The following is a 21,651-nucleotide window of genomic DNA, read 5'->3' on the forward strand; positions in this document are numbered from 1 at the left end:
GTATACCTGATGGTGCTCCTAATGATACACAGTTGGTGTCTTGGGGGATCTTCTCGCAGATCTTGGGCAGGGGCGGATCTAGAATGGTGGCAAAATGATTTCTTGCCATCCCTATTTCCACCCAAGTGTTACATATGACAGAGTTGTTTATCAAAATAAGATAGCATTAACACTTTGAGCCTAGCTATTATTAACACTGAATATAAATTATAAAACTGAATATATTACATAGTGTTAACCCCTCTCCACAATTAACAAATGGTTCAGCCCATAGTGCCGACCGGATTTATTTCTTGTTTTCTGACTGTGATTGTGCCAGATCACATTTTGAATCAACACCATGGGCATTTCAGATTTCACACAGGTGGTTGTTTGTCACATGGAATGAAGGTGAGTTTTATAAACCCTCTGAGGTCCACGGACACACCTGACTGATTTTAGCTGATACAGCAACAAGCTGCAGCCACGCTGAGTCTCCATTTGAGCTTGTGTTGAAAGTTCGGACTTCAAAGTATACACCAATTTTTTTATATTTTAATAACAGGCCACTAAATCTAGAGTTAGGATTGAAAAATACATATGTTTAGTGCGGAAGGATTTTTTTTTAAAAAGCATTTTCTAAGGACAGCACGAAAACAGTAAAAAAAAAAAAAAAAAATTTAACCAATTTAAAAAAATGACAATATGTGGTATTTGGTTGTTTAAGAAGAGAGCAACGAGAGCAGCGAGAGAGCGATGTCAACAGCGAGTTTTGAGATGTGGGAGATTTGCGACGTTAAGCGTGGAGTGTGTAGTTTGTGTGTTTTGTAGTGGTTGTTTTGTTTTGTGTGTCAGTGAGGGCACTAATGAACGTCACAAATGCAGATTGTCATGTAAACACTGTCTCCAGGTGGAGTGATACACCTGTTGTCAGGCCCGCAGGGTTTATCCCTGTGGTGTCTCCTCTGTCTTGAGGCGGACACACTATTTATTTATTTATTTATTTATTTAATTTAATTTAATTTAATTTAATTTTATTTTATTTTTACTGTCACTAATAATTTGTGGGTCATCTTATTGTGACACCTGATTGTTCTCTCATTTTAGTTATAGCAGTATTTTTTTTATGGTTGTATAAATAAAACAAACAACAAACCGCCAGATGCATTAGCTGCATTTTTAGATAAATAGTTGCATATAACTTTATTGTTTACAAAATTTGTGCATAAGTTTTCAAAATTTACAATTTATATTTGCATTTCAAGTTATGAAAATAATTTATTAAACATGTCTGTGGTTTTTACAGTAAAAAATATAACTACTACTAAGATTTTGTTTTTTGTGTGATTCCATATCAGTTATGTTAATATAATACGTCAATGAAAAAATAACTGTAAATTCAGATTTCTAACATTTTGTGTAAATTTAAACATGTAACAATTTGATTATTTCTAACAAAAAATAGTGTAAAACTTAAGTTAGACTTGTTTGTAAATAAACCACCCCATGTTGTGTAGCTTTCTGGATTATATACTTATTGGGCTACATACTTATTTATTATACAGGCTATACAGTACATAAAATCAAAATTCACATGTTTTATGTAACTGAAATGTTTAATTATGTGGGCTACAGAAAATAATTACGTTATAGACCATATTTATATGAAATGTGTATAATTACTGCATTTGAATCGTTTTAACCATATGTAACACCTGCATATGTGTGTTTTGTTTTTGTTTTGTTTGTTTTTTTGTTTTTTTTTAAAGGCTTTGATTTTGCCACCCCATTTGTTTTCCATGCCACCCTAAAAAAATTCCTCTAGATCCGCCCCTGATCTGGGGGCCATTTAGTAGTATCAGTTCAGTGGTGTTTATGTGTTGATACACAATAACTTGATGTAAAGCCTTATTAGTCTGACAGAAACAAAAAATAAGCAGCAATTTAGCAGCATTAAAAAAAAAAAGGTTTAAGCAAAATAAATGATCTGTTATTTAGGGTTAATTTTAATTTTACCTGCACATGGTTTGGCAAACAAAACAAGCACTCCTGATAGTTTAGGACACTCTTGGTAAATATATCTTATTCTCAGCAGTTATATTAGAAACCACAGGTACATAGTTTCAATAAAAGTTTCATTGCCACTCCATGCCCTCATGGCTTACATGACTGAGCCCGTCTATCCTTTCACCTGTTCTTTTGTGTTTCCTGCCTTCTCATCCTCTCATATTTCTACTAACTTACAAAACTTTTTCCCGTCAAAAATATTTTTCTTTTACTTTGATTACAGGAAAAGCACAGCTGAAACAAATTAGATTTGTGTTCCAGTAAGCCATATAAGTGAGTCAGCATGCACACCACAAGGATGCTGGATCTACTCCACCCAAATGGAAAGTAGTTCTTGTCTACATGTAGCAGATGCTGGATGGACATTAGAAAGACCAGACATATTTACTGGTTAGCTTGCAATTGAGATTTGTGCATATGGATAAAGGGGTGGCATGATGCTGAATGGTGAAAAAGGGGCTGGGAGATTAAGTTAATGGCAGCTGGACAACTGACTGGCACAAAGCTATACAAATATATGAGAAGCCAGCTGTCAGTGTGACATGCTGGTGCCAAATGGAATCTGATACTGAAATGAAAAAAATAAAACAAAACGGATTATAGTCATGCTGGTAGCACTTAAAGTGTGTAAAGTGCTTACCTTTGGTTTTATAGAAGAAAATAAAACATTATCATATAACTTGTTGACCAAGTACAACTTTGCACTATCTGTTTCTGGGTGGTTTTAAAACTCAGGCAACCACAATTAGAAACAAGAACTTCAGTCAAATGTCCAGGCAAAGGAAGGAATATTGCACAATAGTTCATTCCTGTGAGCGAAACACACAAACATAGCTGTGGAAGTTAACCCTTTAAGAACAGAGGTTGTACAAATAACCACTTGCTTGCTACAAGAAGAGAGTTTTTCAAGATTAAGACACTCAAAGTCGCTTCTTGTGGCTTTTGTAAATAAGTTAATTTAGTGATTGCAGTAAGAGATAATTAAAGACAGTAGTGCTCATATAACTCGTGCTCTCAGTCATTTAATGTCATTATTTGCTTTTCAGGGCTGTTAAGAGGTGAGGGTCATAAATAAACAAGTCAAAGGGAGTGTTACTCAGCAGAGCATGGAGCTACTTTCGCATCATTTACAAGGAAATGAAAGCAAACAGAGCAGTTTGTGTACAAAGACAGGAAACAGGTCTGCATACAAGGCGGGGCTCAGCTCCCCTGGTTTATGTAGAAAACTATGAAGTATTTATTAGATATATCTAGGATGAGTATTTTAATACTTTGAATTCTGCTTATAGTTTGTTGTTTTTATAGTACATTTTTACATGCATACTTTTCATGCCATGTGGATGCCAACAATACTTCACCAGTTAAACCTGGACTTGTTCCCTGTGAGTGTGAGTCAGGGGAGGAGGAGCACATTTCAATCGTTTGTAAGGAAATGAAAGTGAGCATTGCAGCGCAGTCGAAAGTCAAACTTTTAAAGGCAGCATAGTTTGTTTTAAAGAGGCAGCAGAACAAATAAGAATTTGTGTCCATGAAGGTAAGGATCAAGTCCTTTAATAACATCCATTTAATTATGTTTATTCAAAGTAAAGTGAATGATTAAAACTTGTTGATTAGACTTTTACGTGGAAGTTTAGTTGACAGCAGCATCGGGGTCACTCTATGATCATGTTGTTAGCTTTGTTTTGTTATTTTTCTGGTGTGTAATGGCTCATATTAGTAATTCTATGAATTAATAATGGGTATTATTATTGATACTCAATAGATTTCAAACTCATGCTCCAGGAATGGCCGCAGCCAGCAGTTTTCTGACAGAAGATCAGCTCCAGTGCTCCATCTGCCTGGATGTCTTCACTGAGCCTGTTTCTATTCCATGTGGACACAACTTCTGCAAAGCCTGTCTCACCAAACACTGGAAAGACAAAGAGCAACGTCAATGTCCACTGTGCAACGAGAAGTTCAACAAAGGGCTCAAACTTCGTGTCAACACCGGATTCAGGGAGGTTGTGGAGAATTTTAAGACGCTCCCTGTAACAGCTGAGAATAATTCTCCGCTCACACCTGGACAGGTGCCATGTGACTATTGCTCTGGCAATAAGTTCAGAGCCTCTAAAACCTGTTTAGTCTGTTTGGCTTCTTTCTGCGAGACACATTTAGAGCCTCATAAGAGAGTCGCTGCCTTAAAAAGACACAGACTGACTAATCCTGTGCATGACCTGGAGGACAAAATATGCACAAAACACAACAAAATTTTAGAGTTCTTCTGCAGGACAGAGCAGACTCGTGTTTGTACCCTGTGTACGGAACACAGCGCTCACGATACCGTCCCTTTGGAGGAAGAATATGTAGATAAAAGAGCTCAGATGGGGAAGGAAAAATTAGAAGAGCCAGAAATTAAACAAGAACAAGCACAGAATTATCAGAGGATAAAACTGAAAACACAGAGGAAGAAGAAAAGCAAAGGTAAAGCAAAAGAAAAAGTGCCTAATCAGATAGTAGGTCCTCCTCCTTTTTCTTTTCTCACTGAGGAGCCACAGCATATGGGTGGCTATTCCTACATCTCTGAAAATAAGGGCTTGTCTGAAGGGAGATTTTACTACGAGGTTCATGTTGGAGGGCAGACCGGCTGGGTTTTAGGAGTTGTCCCGGAGTCGATGCAAAGACAAAAGAAATTCAGACCAAACCCCAGGAATGGAAATTGGATTGTAAGGTCAGGAAGTAACTACTGCAGATGTCAACAATGCCTGCAAATGCCTGTTTTAAGAAGAAGGCCTGAAAGAGTGATGGTGTTTGTAGATTATGAGCAGGGATGCTTGTTCTTCTATGATCCAGACAATGCAATGATAGTGTACTCTGTTACTGGCTGCAACTTCAGCGAGAGGATTTTCCTGTTCTTTCGTCCTTTTGAGGAACTCAGCTGTGTACAGAGGCTGCAACGGAAGTTCCGAGAAATTTTACAAGATCCAGAATCAAATCGCTTATACTGGATATTTGCTTTTATATTCGTGTTTCTGATTTCATATTGGACGTCATTGAATGAACAGTAGAGAGGATTAATCTGATCCTACCATTGATGTGATTTCATTTCAGTGCTGGATGCTTGGCAACAATGATGTTGACCTTTGCTTTTTAATTTACTACTTTTTAAACTTCCTACTAAAAATGTTTTTCAAGAGTATTTCTTAAAGCATCATATTTTTTTTCATCGTTACTCTTCACAGAGAGACAGAGATGGATATCTTTTCCTGTATGAGCTGGAAGACTAACAAGCTGTGGTCAGTGTGCTTCCAGCTGCGTAGTGATGAAGGAATCTGCCACTTAACCATGTGCAACAATATGATGGAACTTTATATAGAAAATGTCAGAAAATCACAATAAATGCTTTTACAGCTGTAATATTATCATTTTTGAGTACATTATTATTATTATTATTATTATTATTATTATTGCACGACATGGAAAAATGATTCACATTAGGTTTTCAAGAGCATGGTAACACCACTTGGGGGAGCAATATGCTCACGCTTTCTAATACCCCCTCATACGTTCACAAATCACTAAAGTCAGATGAAATACTGTATACAGTACAACTAAACAGTACTTAATGTAGCTAAACCACCACATTGGGTTTTATTTTCAATTTTTAAGAAAAATTAAAGCTCCTTGGAGACTTAAGGTAAAAGCAATTTGTTCGCTGCTCAGAAATTAATGTTCAAGATTTTATATTTAGCAGCTCTGCCATATAATTAACTGGAGAGAAATTTCTAAGATAACCATAATGAAAGATAACTTTTCATTTTGCATTATCAGCTCAAAATTTCTATTTGCAAGGCAGCCTCATGGTCAGTCCTGCTGACATTCCCAATAGCCCCAGTTATAGTGTTAATGTCAGTATCATGCCAGCATGCTGAACTAAGAACATTATACAAGCTGAAATAATAATAACTGATACAGTGTTGATACATAAAAGGTTTCTTTATGTCAGTGATACTGTATTGATCTAAGATTTTAAATTGTATTCTGCATGTTTTTCAAGTTGTTACTGTATTGTTGTTTACATGTTATTGGTTTTCTGGTCTATTTCGCATAAGATGGAATCCATTCACTTTTTCTATGCAAATCCCTCAAAAAATTCGTATTCGTATCAATAAAAATTTTTTTTTAGAGTAAATACAACTGACTACAACATAACAAGCTTAAAATCCTATAGCCACATGTTAAAACCACACATCTCCACACACCTCTGGACAGCAAAAATAATGCAATCAGAAGCACCGACCACACTGTCAGCCCCCGCTGATTTGAGCTATGAACTAAAGTTTCCACTGAGGAGGTATTTTAGGAAACTGTGGGAGTCCCACAGGGAATATTAGGCTTTTCCATTATGACCGCCCAGGTTGGGTTCATGGAGAGAGGTCAAAGAGCCACCTCCCACTGTCAGCAGAGTTCACAGGGTTTGGCAATTCCCAGGTCCCAACGCAGACATCTTAACGTTTCAAAAGGGAATCCTTTGGAAGAGGTATTTCCCAAAACACGTGCCTGAAAAATAAAATATGTCAATTTATTTCTGGGGGAAAAAAGCCTATTTTTGTCATTTGAATCTGTGGTTTCTCAAACTATATTACCAAATTCTAACTTCTTCTTCTTCTTCTTCTTCTAACTTCTTCTTAATGTAGAGCAGCCATTGTCAGTCACGTAATAGTTTGCAAATCCAGAGTCTGACATAGTCACGTAACAAATTCCCGTAGACATCAAGTACAGCAGATGTGGGACAAAGATCTACCACGCGTTCAGCAGCATCAGTGGCACGCTGTGTCCTGCAAGCTTTATTTGCAAGCTGCAAGTTTTATATTTAAAAAATTGCATGTGTTTCACATTTTGCTCAAACCAATTGAAAATGATATTTTATCCTACCTTCATCCCAAAAGTAAGAATGATTCCAAATGCAGATTTTATCATTGCATGGCAATAAAAAGAACAAAGCTTTGATACAAAAAAATACACCTTTATTTCAAATGCTGGGTTTTGCAATTTTTGTTCAGAAACGTACAAAAAGAAGCTGAAAAGGATCAAGCAGAAAAAATATATACAATTTGTGTTTAATATTACCAGTTAACTGTGTATTCAATACACACTCGGTCAAACAGGCTACACAGCAAGTATTTACAAAACTTTTGTCATGATCAAAATAGCTGTTACGTGCACTACTTTAAATAAAACTACAGAAACAAATCCACTAGAAATAAAAAGCGTACATTTAAAACAGAGGCAAGATTTCAAGACAATGTTAGAAATGGCACTTAGACACCACAGTGAACTCTCTTTCACCGGTTGAGCTTTTGTTTGCAACCATGTCCAAAGTAAACAGTTCAGCTATTTCAAAAACGTGTTTTCACGGTGGGAGAAAAGGTTACTGATCGCCTCTGGTTGTAACCTTTGCTCTCACTCTCCTCTTTTCTGTCTGTTTATCAATATGAATTTTAATCCAAGTGTCAAGCTGTACAGTAACATTTATTCTGATACAGGGTATTCTTGCGTTTATTAGCAATAAACATTATGTTGGAGAAAGGCTTCGTACAGTCATGACACAACCCTGTGCTTGTATATCATCATACTACTCTACCTCTTTAATAGAGGGTGTTTAAAAGACTCTTTACAGCCTACACTCATCTGTCCAAATCTATTATGGAAGGATTGCAGTATGCTGTATCTGATCTCCAAAAGTGAAGAGGCATCAGATGGAATCCATTCCAGTCATAAGGTTTAAGTGCTTTCATCGTACTTAATAAAAGTAAAGATTTTTTTTTATCTTCCACAGGATGTGAAACAATTCCTCACCAGGGGAATCAAAAAATGAATACATGAATACATGTACCACAATGGACAGATGTCAGATGTGTACATGTCCCAAATTATGGCTCTATTGAATATAGTGTGTATAGTTCTTCATTTATACTAAAGATATAGATGGTTTTAAAACAGAGTCATCAGCCCCACTCTGGTGATAATTGTGATCTCACTAATAAACTTTTGGGTACTCCCTGATCTATATTCGCATGCCAGTGTAACCCAGCTCTGAGGGCGGCCACGCAGCATTGTCTCGAGGGCAGTGGCGGTGGCAGGCGCACGTCGTGATCACCATGACGGGCTTCCGTGTAGTCTTCCCATTAGCACACTGGAACTCCACCAGCGCGGTTTTGGTTCTGTGAGGGGTGCAGCAGCGTCCGTCTGTGCAGGAGCCACAGAACCGAGGTTTGTAGGCTTGGACGCTGGTGCAGTTCTTATAGGAGAGGTGAATGGCTTTGCTGCTCCTCACCATCTTCTGGCACCTACTGCCTCTCTGCAGGGAGCGGTAGATACGACAACTCGGTTAATGTGCGCTACATCGCTCTGGAAAATAACTCCATTCTTGTGCTTTGTCGTTGTGAAATTAGCTCATGCAGTCAAGTTACGCAAGCTAAAGAAAAGGAAGAAACCTCTACTCAGATTGTACCTTTTGTGCAAGCTGTGTCAGCTGGACCTGCTGCTCATCGCAGGGTCTAATCATACACAGCCGACTCTGCTTCACCATCTCACACCGGCTGTTCTTATTTGTGACCCTGGTGGACACCCCCATGCCGCACGTTTGAGAGCACGCTCCCCACTCTGTAGTCTGCTCAATGCAGTTCAGGCTCCGGTCCCAAGCGTCAAAACTCACAGTTTCTTCCTGACGGTAGGCTGAATGAAACACAGAAAGGCAGTTTAGACAGAAATCTAAAAGTAAAAGCTTCAAAGCATATTCTGGAAAAGCCAGTGATCACCATGTGCCTTGGCGTGTTTAAGCAACCATGCTCAGGTTGCACATTCCAGACTCATGTTGCAACACTGTCTCTTTGTTCTGTGCTTCCTCGTCCTCAAATCTTACTCTAATTTCTTCTTTTACTCCTTCTCCTGGTTCTTACTACCTTAACTCTAAAAATGTCAAAGAAATATGCGAAACCTTTTACCACTGTGTCTCACAGAGGAGTGACTCCAATTTAAAAAAAAAAAAACAATGTGCAGCTTATGTACACCTCAGTATAAACAGCCCATCTCATTTCATCCTACTTGCAATCTTCTCACCTGCCATGGCAAAGCCGCCCAGTGCACTGGCCCCAGCCTGGGGCTCACACACCCACTTCTCGCAGCACTCTCCAGGCACCTGGATCCTGCGTGGCATGGGGCAGTCTGGTCCAGGCAGCATAACATCCACGTTGCAGCGTGACACACATGCTACCTGCCCGTCGCGGCATATGCACTGGTACTTACAGCTGGGGAAAAAGGTCTGACCGTTCTGGTAGACAGAGCCGTCTATAACACACACAGCTACCTTGGGAGCTGGAGGAAGAAGGCAAAACAACAAGAGAGGACAAAACTATGAAGGGTTAAGCTATGATTTTGAAAAATCTTTGTAGTAGCCCTAAGATCATCCCATTCACCTGTACAAATACCAGTCCTCTTGTGGATGTCAGCTGAGTAGTCACATTGGAGCCCTTTACGTGTGTCACAGGGGTTCATGTCAGAGCACGCCTGCCCTTTTTGACGGGCGCACACCAGGCAGCAGATGCAATCATCCAGAACCAGAAGCACCCCAGGGGGACACATGGGAGGCTCTTTAGGGCACTGGCATCGACGTGGACACACCTGGCACCAGACTAGTGTAAAAACCTATGGAAAAAACAAAAAATGTATTTCACAAGTTAGTAAATCTCCATTTTTAAACTGATTGCGAGTAAAACAAAAATATAAAAATATACATCAAATATATATAAAAGTATTTAAAATGATTTAACTACCTGGTATTAAATAATAAAACACTTTCTATGTTAAAACCTAAAGTCCTACAGGGATATTTCATTACCACTGTGATTCCTACCTGTGCTGTGACGAAGAAAACAAATACCACTCTATCCACCACACTGACCATCTTCCTGCATGGAATCAAAACTATTTGCAGCCTAAAAAAACGTTCAGTTGTCTTCAGGGTCCGATTTGAGTCCTTTGGTTCAGGGTTTATTCTTCCCTCCTCTCTGGCTGTGTGATGTAGCGGAGGTGTCTTTGTCGTTCTGGTCAGAGTTCAGAAGAGGAGGACCTTAAATACAGCCCAGCTGTCCTGCTGGCACCATGACGACAAACAGGAAGGAATGCTGGAAAGATCTCCCAGACTGCTGGACGAAGGCGAGGGCTGCATTTTATGGAGCGATCGGATCAAAGACGTGCCACGAACCCAACAGAGGGTCCAGCTGACACAAGATTGGATTCTCCGAGGAAACGTTTTTATTTTATTCAGCTGAATTAATCATCATAAATTATATTTGTGCATTCAGTTGATTGCACAAGAAACAGCTGTTTTTGTTATATACACTTTTATCATAACTATCTATATTATAGGTTCCTTTTGTTGCAGTCCAAGATGTTAATATCATATACAGCAGGCTGGCTCTTACTTTTAACCCTTTGACCTCTTTCCTTGAACCGTGCCTTGGAGGTCACAGTGAAAAACCATGCTATTCCCTGTAGACTCATTTCTATTTCTTTAAATAGCTGCACAGTGGAAACATTTGGTTCATCAGCAGCTTGGAAAAGCAGGGAGATGACAAAAACACATCTATCCTGAGGTGTATTATGGTGTCTTCTCACCAGACATACAGTGGCTTGCAAAAGTATTCGGCCCCCTTGAACTTTTCCACATTTTGTCACATTACAGCCACAAACATGAATCAATTTTATTGGAATTTCACGTGAAAGACCAACACAAAGTGGTGTACACGTGAGAAGTGGAACGGAAATCATACATGACTCCAAACATTTTATACAAATAAATAACTGCAAAGTGGGGTGTGTGTAATTATTCAGCCCCCTGAGTCTTTGTAGAACCACCTTTTGCTGCAATTACAGCTGCCAGTCTTTTAGGGTCTGTCTCTACCAGCTTTGTACATCTACAGACTGAAATCCTTGCCCATTCTTCTTTGCAAAACAGCTCCAGCTCAGTCAGATTAGATGGACAGCGTCTGTGAACAGCAGTTTTCAGATCTTGCCACAGATTCTCGATTGGATTTAGATCTGGACTTTGACTGGGCCAGTCTAACACATGGATACGTTTTGTTTTAAACCGTTCCATTGTTGCCCTGGCTTTATGTTTAGGGTCGTTGTCCTGCTGGAAGGTGAACCTCCGTCCCAGTCTCAAGTCTTTTGCAGACTCCAAGAGGTTTTCTTACAAGACTACCCTGTATTTGGCTCCATCCATCTTCCCATCAACTCTGACCAGCTTCCCTGTCCCTGCTGAAGAGGAGCACCCCCAGAGCATGATGCTGCCACCACCATATCTGACAGTGGGGATGGTGTGTTCAGAGTGATGTGCAGTGTTAGTTTTCCGCCACACATAGCGTTTTGCATTTTGGCCAAAAAGTTCCATTTTGGTCTCATCTGATCAGAGCACCTTCTTCCACATGTTTGCTGTGTCCCCCACATGGCTTGTGGCAAACTGCAAACGGGACTTCTTATGGTTTTCTGTTAATGATGGCTTTCTTCTTGCCACTCTTCCATAAAGGCCAACTTTGTGCAGTGCACGACTAATAGTTGTCCTATGGACAGATTCCCCCACCTGAGCTGTAGATCTCTGCAGCTCGTCCAGAGTCACCATGGGCCTCTTGGCTGCATTTCTGATCAGCGCTCTCCTTGTTCGGCCTGTGAGTTTAGGTGGACGGCCTTGGCTTGGTAGGTTTACAGTTGTGCCGTACTCCTTCCATTTCTGAATGATCGCTTGAACAGTGCTCCGTGGGATGTTCAAGGCTTGGGAAATGTTTTTGTAGCCTAAGCCTGCTTTAAGTTTCTCAATAACTTTATCCCTGACCTGTCTGCTGTGTTCTTTGGACTTGTTGTTGTTGGTCCCAAGATTCTCTTAGACAACCTCTGAGGCCGTCACAGAGCAGCTGTATTTGTACTGACATTAGATTACACACAGGTGCTCTCTATTTAGTCATTAGCACTCATCAGGCAATGTCTATGGGCAACTGACTGCACTCAGACCAAAGGGGGCTGAATAAATACGCACACCCCACTTTTCAGTTAATTATTTGTAAAAAAGGTTTGGAATCATGTATGATTTTCGTTCCACTTCTCACGTGTGCACCACTTTGTGTTGGTCTTTCACGTGGAATTCCAGTAAAATTGATTCATGTTTGTGGCTGTAATGTGACAAAATGTGGGAAAGTTCAAGGGGGCCGAATACTTTTGCAATAGAGATGAAGCTAACTGGAATCCAAAATGAAAATCATTTAATGGGGGCGTCTGATTCCAGTCCAATACAGTTTTCATGATCATCATAAAAAAAAACATGAAATAGGTTCAATCTTTGTAGTTGTTGTTGTAATCCCACATGCATGTTAGGAGACATTTAAACAGATTAAAGCAGATGACATTGAAACTGGGTTCACACAAAGGTATAAGTGGATCCAGTGCCACTCACGTACAAAGTGGGGTTTAATAAAGTGTGTGGCAGATGTTCGTGAAGGATGCCCTTCTTGGCACAACCCCAAAAGGAGTGTGTCTAAAAATCCAGAGCAGTAACAATATAGTGCAGGAGGTTGGTGTTCAACATTTTCTGTTTTGGAAAGTTGGCATACAACACCTGATTTCACTCAGTAATACCAAATTTATCCATGCTGATATCTGTTTTGTTGCCACAACAATATATATTTTTTCACATTTCTAAAATAAGTGAAATAGTTCAAAAATATGATCACATCAGGAAGTGTGTCCAGGTTCCAGCTGTTTTTAAAAGCTTCTCGGTCCTTCGCAGTATACTGCTCCTTTGATAGTGAGTAACATAAAGCAAGCCAAACCCACCCCCAACCAAAACTCAAACTCTCTAAATAACTTGGCCCCGCCAAAAGCTTCAAATTCAGTGCTGTTCAAACAGTTTTACCAGAGGAAGCCAAAGAATGTCAAACTTCACAACTTTGTTTGCTCAGTCTGCGCAGAGATCTACTTTTTAACTTCTTCCATTATCTCCTCTTCAGCTTCTTTGGACTAATAGGAGGAGAGGCTGTGCCAGACATCTCATCATGAGCAGTAGAGCTGTAGGATGTGATACAATGTCACTAAAAAAGAAAAGATTTTTTTTAACATCCATCATCTGCTTTTGTTCTTGTTTCTTTATACTATCAACCATCCAAGATGCCTTTCTTTTGATATTCACTGGCAGAAAAATACATTATTTGAATGCTCTTCTAATATTTTTCTTCTTACCTGATTACAAACTTTACAACTTTTAGATCACTGTAGAGTTTGCACTGGCCGTGACCGTTGGGGAAAATATTTAAATTCTTGGATATCTTGGAGCAATGTGGTTACAAATCTGTAGATTTAAAGGAATGGGTCAAAAAATGTAGATGGCACCGTGAGAGAAGGAATACTGTAGAGGCTGAGATGACATTTATCCACATGTGCCAGTCTTTCTGTGTCTATATTTATTTCTCCAGAGGGGGTCTGTGGCTACAATAGTAGATGAGGTCTCATCCCCCTTTTTTTGTTATTGTCACTCGTCTTTTGTTTACCTGTTAAATGCATTTTATAATCCAGCGGTAGGACACGTTTTAGTGCCACTTTAAAATGAGATTTGACACACTGAGAGGTTATTACCATAATTTGGCCTGTCATCCTGTTGGTGTTGGTGTTGGACTCTGCTGTAGGGCTGTAAGCTTTTTGCCAAGTGGTCAGGCCACACAGTCACAGCCTCCTCTGAGAGCTTCACGCGGTGATTCTCTGAGCGTTTACAGTCAACAATAGTTTGCAACAAATAATAAGGAAACCTTTGTGGTGAACACACCGTGTGGTGCAGTGGGTGGAGTATTCAGCATCTTTGACCTGTTATTTATATTGTATACAAATTTGTATGATGGCAATAGCCACTGTGACAACGTACCATCTAATGGTTTGTGGATTACTGTTTTAAAATTCTAAGTTTGGCACTCTGTTTCCCTTTGAAACCGGGGGGTGGGGGGCATATTTGGACAAAGTTATTGGCTTATGCTATCTGGCAGGCTAGCCTGGTTAGCAAGATGGAAGCATGGATCGCTGGACAGTTATACTGGATGCTGACTTAAAAACATTCAAAAAAACAAAGGTAACTATTTTTTACATTGTAATAAAATGTAAAACAGGTGAGTTTTGCCAATCCATATATTTTTCCATCCATCCAGTCAGTCAGCCAGCCTGTGTGGAAGCTGTGTGCATAGATTTGGCTTTGCAACCAACCTTCATTAGGACATTTGAACTGTAGTTTTGACTCTTTCACAGCTGTTTTTTGTTTTCCAGTCCTTCTGCTCAGTTTAATTATATGCCCCTGACATGTTACGACACCTTATGAGCCAATATTAAAATGTTCTATTAGGTTTAGCTTTTGGTGAGTGTCACACTTTCTTACTTTGTAGTTTGGAACCCCAAATCAAATGTACATTAAACCTTTTTCAGCTTTCTATTGCATTTAATTACACCGTTATTACAGGGTATTCATATTTCTTTATATGCTTTTCATAAAATCCTTTTTCAAAAGTGACTTCATTGTTTGCAGAAAGTTTTCACCACCTGAAAACCACCTGGGATAAGTCATATGGATCCAAACATTCACAATGCAAATTTGGCTGGTTTCTCTGTTGAAGACAAATATAATTATTTGCACAGACTTCTGTTTGTAATAACTGTAACACACTTAGAACAGAGCTTTTTCCAGTTTTGTGAAAATGATAAAAGTGAACACAAAGTCCAGTCTGGGTTATTGGTCTCTCCTGAATATGTTTTTTATGAAGCCCATAAAATATTTAATGTTCTTAGTGTGCGTTCTGATGGTGGTATGAAGTAAATGAAAGAGTGTAAACTCAGTAACTGCAGTGTTTGATCAATTCTTTTCCAAAGGAATTACAAAATAAGACCTTGAATAATTCAACATGGTTAAAACTGCCATGCCTTAAGTCCAAATATGGTTGTTTTCATTAAACTGGCTTTAAATCCTCAAACATATAACTCTCCAGCACATTGTTATTTTCTTACAAACTGAAAGGAATACTAATCATAGTAGTATATGCTAGATACAAAACGCTGAAAAAAGTGGCAGCCTAATAAGCTGTTCAACCAATGAGTCAAAGCATAGAAGACATGGCTTCAGGGTCTCTCACCCCGACTAGGGCTTCATCTCTTGCTCTGGCCGGGTTCAGGAAGAGTTGAAACATCCTGATCAAAGCGACTCGTCGCTGTCGCCTAAATTTTAATCATCTGCTCAGGGCAACATATTGAAAGTCTTTTATCATGTCCATATGAATCATACACAAAGTTTAATGCTCATTGCGATTTAAATTCGCTTGCCTAGTGGCAGTCAGTCAGTGGGTTTAGCAGCTTGGGAGGCCACCACAAATCTCTCAGTCAGGGTTTATTTGCAGTATGCCACTGCATATGAGCTGAATCACTGGGACAGAGGCATGTGTCTCTAATGGTGGGTGGTAGTGGATGGACACAATGTGGAGCTTCAACTAATAAAACATGTTGTATGGAAAAACCACAGGCTGCACTTCAACAGGATGTCAAATGGCTTTATACTCTGCTGAAGGAAACAGAGGGACCCGATGGCTTCCTGTGTGCAAGGAGAGGGAAGCTTTAGACTCAACTTTTCAGCTGTTTCGGGTGCAGTAATTGAATCTGGTCATAAAGTACGAGGGACTTTCTTTTGCTCAGTAGCAGATCATAGTTTTCAAGCAGTCAGCCCTTGGAGTCACTTATTGTCTTAAAAGTACTTAAACTGGGAGGTGCCTGCCTGCACACATCAGCGTCATGTATCTAACTTGAAGATGTGCAGTGTTCTCTGAGGGAAAAACAAAAATGTTCATTCTGACAGTCATTTTGAAGCAGCAGAGACCGCCAGCAGCAGTGCAACAAAAGCGTGTTTAATGCTATTCACAGTCAGTCTTTGCATTTCCAACAGGACACCCTGTTGAGCGTTCTGTTTGTCACAGTTTGCAGCCGAGGGCAGAGTTCATCTGTTCCATGGTGATGTTTGTTTTAACATCTTTGTGGCTGAAGAACTGAACACATGGCTGCCACTTGGGGGAGATCTTATATAAAAATCAGACCACAATAAAAAATTGAATTCACAGCCAAGTTTAACGGCGCACAAAAAACGAACTAACTGAGGGAGGTCTGACTGGAAAAGCTGACAGAAGGGCTTGGACTTAGACTTTGAAGCCTAAAGTACATTTGGTTTATATTAAGATCAACGATCACTGGATTTTTGGGGATTATTTTACAAATTTCCTAGATTTATGAGGGCATTTACAGGAGAAGTATCCCTAAAAACATAATGTTTAAGTACGAGTGCCTGTAATTGCATGTTTTAAATAAGTTCTGTATCTTATAATAAAATATTCGCAGCTGAAAATTTCAAAATGTCAGCATATAAACACGTTTTGGGTGGTTTGAGTCATTGGCTTTATCACTGCTGCCACACACACTTAGTATTATTCTTCCAATACCCTTTAAATGCATAAAGTGTATACACAGTCTCAGTGCTGTGTAATGCACTGGAACTTTATGATTGTTACAGAAATAGTCATGTTTACTGCCTGATTACTAAGGACTTTATTTCTTAGTCCTCACTTCATTTCATTCCTTAATTTGTGTTGCAGAATAAACAGTTTGAAATGACCGGCAAGATTTGTTTTATTAAAACATTTTGACTTATGAACATTAACATGGTTAAACGTGAATGTCTGTTTTGTGCTGAGATGTCCTAATAAATAAGTGATCAGCTACAATAAATGAATTCAGTAATAAACAATAGGGAGTGTGAATTACAGATTGCAGATTTTACTTGCTGTCAAATTGTGTGGTTTTATTTTAATTTGTTGTTTGTGGTTGTATTTTGCTGGTTTCTGTATTTTAATTTATTAGAATCTATTTTAATCTACTGTTTTATTGATGTCATTATTATTATTATTATTAATAATAATTCAAACCAGTAGCAAAATAATAAATTTAAAAAAGATACATTTAAACAGCTCTGAAATAACAAGTAAACATAAGAGTTGGGTTGTTAGAAGAAATGTTGTGATGGCCCACTTTATTAATGAGCAAGTTGTGTCGATTTCTTTGTGTTTTTGCATCTGAACCTCAAAGAAGTTTGTGACATAATGATAACATTTAATCTTTACTTCACTGTTCTGAGTTTGGGTAAACTGCAGCAAAAATTTCCGAGATAAATTCAAAGGCCCCTTGTTTCACAACATATCTTGTCTTTGAATGACCTTCTATTGCAAAGGTCATGGAGCTGCTCAGTTAAATCCTTGGCAACCAGTGACCTGGCAGATTGTGAAGTATGTTGACAGTTCAGCTTATAGGTCCTCTGGCTATTTAGCACTGGCAACGTGGGAATGTTATGTTTCACCTAGGAGAGGGATTGAAACGCAACTGCTCAGAGGCAGGCTTTTAAGGGTTACAATTTACAGCACCTTTCTTATTTGGTGTTTACTTAGTTAGAATATTCTGGAGAAGTGACATGGAAGAAGGACTGGGGTCAGCCGTCTGCCCAGCACCACTGCCTTCATAAATTTAACTACCTATTGTTCCCAGTTTAGCATCGTCCAACACGCAGCTTCATGCAGCAGGGCATTCCTGCAGATATTTACCCAAGAGCTAGGCTTAGCCATCAAATTGCATGTGGTCTCTGTTTTTAGGGAGTAAAAATGTATCTAAAGAAAGATTTTTTTTTTTTTTTTGAGATGTGGAACATGTTCTTGGCTCTTTATTAGCTGGCCTTACCTCCAGTCAGGACACGTGGTCAGCTAAAAGTTTTTTTGTTTTGTCTTTTTAAACTGCCATGAGCTCGTCTGCATCTGTGAGTACATTGGGCTTTTGAGAACAATAAAAAAACAGACATACTGTTAAAAAAGTAGAGTGTTCATGCGTAGCTCTATAGTGGCCTCTTCTGGATATAAAGAGAACATTCGTGCACAAAAGTGATCAACCAGGAAATCAAACATATATGTAACGTATATATAACATATATGAGTGCGACACTTTAACACTCTAATGACCTCAGTTTTAATTTGATAGTCCCACTTTGGGTTTCTTTTGTTTTTATATGTCAATGTTTATAGGAGAACAGGAAGCTTTAGGAGTGCGACAAGTGAGAATAAACCTTAAACTGTTTTGCAGACTCAATTTATTATCAATGAAAATCACAAAAATTGTTGGTGGCTTTTTTGTTTGTTTTGTTTTTTTCACTCCCTTGCCTGTCTGCTAGAGGGCAGCATTATCCAATATTAAAATGATGTTCTGTGCAGAAGGGAGTGTCTCCTTCTCTTTCCAGCTCTCCCTCTCACATGCAGGCACACACACATACACACACAATCCAATATGCGCGCACTTATTGGTTCAGCAGCTGTGTCTTAATTACTCAAAGGGCTTCCAGCTAGCACACCAATATTGTAACAACAGGTGTAACTTCACATGTCGAGCAAAAATCTCCCAGCGGTTGAAAGTGTTCCTTTAGTATGCTACATTCAAGACTATTTTGTATTCATCATCAACATGAGATATAACTTCACATACAACTTATTTGCTTTTTTCAGGAAAATTGTCCCACTGATGGAAAACAATGCTCTGATTAGCCATCGTAGTTCTTGGAACTGAACACAAAGACAGAATAATGACTTCAAAGTGAAAACACATTAGACGCCACGTGCCATGTGCCACTCAAAGGAAAAACGCAGTCGTGATTAAATTAGGAATGATTCTTGGCTGTAAAATCTACCTTGTTAAAGCAGTAACCCAGCAGGTGCCCTTCTCACGTTTAATAAGACAATAGTGCAAATACATTCAAAACAAATCATAAAACAAGTTTGATTTTTTTTGGTGGCCCTCAGAAACAAGCCAAATCTAAACAGTCTCTAAGGCTGTTATAACACCTTCCCTGTTTGGTTTGGTTAAAACAAACTGCCTGTTTGCACTTTAAGTGCAATATGGGCTGGTGTGAATTTTGACAGGTGCAGCCTGGTGCAGACCAGAGGAAGGTTCCTGGTGCAGGATGTTGATTGTGAAAGTGTGACATGAACGCAAGCAGACAAGCCAGAGTATTTTTGGATGATAAATTTGCATTGAATTGGCAAAAAACCAAAATCTGCTTTTATAAATGAAATGTATCAGCACTGTTAAGGTCAAAAACAGAGCAACACCTTCGCTTAAGTGACTTGTAATGCATTTTCAGCCTGCAATAATGTACCGACACTATAGATTAAAATCTATTATTAATAATTTGATTTTCCTATTGAGGATGAACTAGAACATTTAAAGAATTGAATGTCATGCAGACTTGTTTTTGAGTTTTAATGTATTCAACTTAATCCAAGCACACAGAAACATCCTGTGCACCTCTACATTGTCTCAGGAGCTTGAAAATAAAGCGCCTGAAGCTTCTTGAAGATGTTTCCCCTCCACAAGTCCCAGGTATTTAAAACCCTGAGGGGATTGTCCCTTAAAAGGGTTGTTGACCAACTGTTAATCATGTGTTTCACCACATGAGCCAAGGTGTGGAAAAAGGTCTGCCTTGTTACCACCAGAGGTTTTGGGGTGAAACCACTGTAAGATCTTGCTTCGCCCTATTGGGGATGACCCATCGGGGTCACCTGACACAAGATGTGAGTGGATGTTGATCGCAAAACTGCATTGTAGGTGGCAGACAGTTGGTATCACAACGCTCCCTTTATTCAGTGACAGTTGTTCACCGCGGACATAGACGGCCTCCTTTAGGCGCAGTGTACAAAAGGATAAAAGTCACTCGCTTTTCTTCCAAGATTCTTAGAGTGCCACGGCCTGGATGACTGAGAAACTACACAGATAAACCTCTACACCACCATATTTGACAAGTGATGTGGTATGCTTTCCTGTTTGCTCAGATTAGTTTAACAGATGTTTGCAGAAACAGTTGCATAGATGTGAACATGATCTGCATATCTTAGACTTAACTATAGCTACCCTTTAACCATATATTGTGTCTGGCTTCAATAGACATACTCCAAGAGCTTTAAAGTATCAGGCACAGCTCTTGCAGTGGAACACTACAAAATAAATGCATCCATGGGTCATTACTTAAGAATTAAGCTCTACCTAATAGGTTTATAACCTGTTTAGGGGCTTGGAGCAATGGTGGTTCAGGGATATTTTGCTCCGAGGCCACATATGAAGAGGCATCACGTCTCCACTAAATAAATACAAACAATATTATAAAGTGGAAATTATTTACACAAAAATATGGATCTTTCTCCGTGCAGTCATTTTTATTCATAAATGAAGGAGGTAGCCATCTATATCTAAGCTTATTCCTGGGAAAAGAAAAGATTACATTTTCCCGGTAAAGCGGCGCTAAAAATCCAAGAGCCTTCTGTTTTGACTCAAGATATATTTGTGATATCGTCAGCCTTTGGCAGGCTGATAGTGGTTCAGATATAGTCCAGGTCAATCTGAAAGCACTGTCATCTAAAATTAAGTTTTATTCAGCTGATAATACAAGAATGATTAAACTAAAAAAATGGCCTGAATAATTCTGAATACACCGTGCTCCAGCCTTGATGATAGAAATTGTATTTTATTGAAATTCCCTCCTACTCGCCTACAGTAGCTGTTAAACATCCACTGCAAATGATTCATGTGATACGGTGGTTGGCCATAATGGGAAAGTGTTTTGCAGCAATTGTGTAGCAGCTGCTCTGCCCACACAAAAACACACAATCAGCCCTGAACTGTACCAGACATGCACGAAAACACTCGCAACTGAACCTATTACCTGTATAAAGCAAACAGTGTAAAGGTAGCAAGGCTTCTTTGGTGAGTGATCTCTCTCTCACACACACACACACACACACGCACAGGAGCTTTGTGGAGACTCAAAGGTTAATGAGGCTCCGTAATCCAGAGTAAAGCTTTTAGGTCTTCACCATTAGTCCCTTTCAGTGGCTTGAGGGCTGTTTTTATTTTAACAGCTTTAGTTTACATTGTCCATCTCTGTGAGCTGTCAGCAGAGAAGGATCAGAATGACATGTGTTACAGTGTATGTGGTGGAGTATTTAGACCTGACCTTCTCTAAGCAGATCATTGAGCTTAGCCTGATCAGAAACAGTGTTTTTAGAATACAAATGATCAGCCAACAAAAGACTATTGGATTAATCTTTAGCCCAGGGATGTGAAACTCATTTTACATGTTGGTCACATACAGCAAACTTTACCCAGAAGTGGGCTGGATGAGTGAAACTCTCTTTTCTGTCAGTGTAATAACTAATCTCTGAGATGTCTCAATATAAGGTTAAAAAAAAAAAGAAGAAGAAGAAGAAACTGAATTTCCACAGCATGTCTTGGTCTTCCTTTTTGACAGATGCGTAATATTACAGAAAAGGTGCTGGTAGTTCATTGCCCAGACCGCTCCGTATTTATAAAACAAGGTTTTTGTTAATTTAAAAAAAAAAAAAAAATCTATAGACAGCAAAAACAGGAACATTTAATTGTTTTTTGCTTGTTTACTTTGAGATCTTCATCAGCAGGAAAAGTAGT

General features: G+C 39.0%; 2 protein-coding genes across 6 annotated transcripts; one reads left to right on the plus strand and one right to left on the minus strand.

Annotated features, from left to right (window-relative positions):
* The first annotated feature begins 274 nt into the window (after window positions 1-274).
* LOC120722277 (E3 ubiquitin/ISG15 ligase TRIM25-like) lies at window positions 275-5,444 on the plus strand. 5 transcript variants are annotated; one of them, XM_040013199.1, is made up of 3 exons: window positions 310-390; window positions 2,270-2,369; window positions 3,809-5,444. In XM_040013199.1, exon 3 carries the CDS (start codon window positions 3,831-3,833, stop codon window positions 5,088-5,090), a length of 1,260 nt encoding a protein of 419 aa, XP_039869133.1. In that variant the 5' UTR covers window positions 310-390; window positions 2,270-2,369; window positions 3,809-3,830; the 3' UTR covers window positions 5,091-5,444. The 5 variants fall into 5 exon arrangements, with proteins under 5 accessions (XP_039869134.1, XP_039869133.1, XP_039869136.1 ...); XM_040013200.1 differs by lacking the exon at window positions 2,270-2,369 and having other exon boundaries at window positions 275-390; XM_040013202.1 differs by lacking the exon at window positions 2,270-2,369 and having other exon boundaries at window positions 3,829-5,444.
* A 1,587-nt stretch (window positions 5,445-7,031) lies between these two features.
* Window positions 7,032-10,134, minus strand: LOC120722279 (CCN family member 3-like). Its single transcript, XM_040013203.1, has 5 exons — window positions 9,938-10,134; window positions 9,501-9,729; window positions 9,145-9,399; window positions 8,537-8,760; window positions 7,032-8,383 (listed from the first exon to the last, which is right to left on the minus strand). Exons 1-5 carry the CDS (start codon window positions 9,986-9,988, stop codon window positions 8,090-8,092), a joined length of 1,053 nt encoding a protein of 350 aa, XP_039869137.1. The 5' UTR covers window positions 9,989-10,134; the 3' UTR covers window positions 7,032-8,089.
* Between the last annotated feature and the right edge of the window lie 11,517 nt (window positions 10,135-21,651).

The sequence above is a fragment of the Simochromis diagramma genome, unplaced genomic scaffold (assembly GCF_900408965.1).
Source record: "Simochromis diagramma unplaced genomic scaffold, fSimDia1.1 OVJJ01000618.1, whole genome shotgun sequence".
Lineage (NCBI taxonomy): Eukaryota > Metazoa > Chordata > Actinopteri > Cichliformes > Cichlidae > Simochromis > Simochromis diagramma.

Bases quoted from the DNA above. Each gene is read 5' to 3' on its own strand.
- LOC120722277 (XM_040013200.1), top strand. From the start codon at position 3,831: ATGGCCGCAGCCAGCAGTTTTCTGACAGAAGATCAGCTCCAGTGCTCC.
- LOC120722279 (XM_040013203.1), bottom strand. From the start codon at position 9,988: ATGGTCAGTGTGGTGGATAGAGTGGTATTTGTTTTCTTCGTCACAGCA. The intron at 9,400-9,500 runs GTGAATGGGATG...TTCTTCCTCCAG, and splicing joins GAGGACTGGTATTTGTACAG to CTCCCAAGGTAGCTGTGTGT. The intron at 8,384-8,536 runs GTACAATCTGAG...CGCTCCCTGCAG, and splicing joins TGACACAGCTTGCACAAAAG to AGAGGCAGTAGGTGCCAGAA.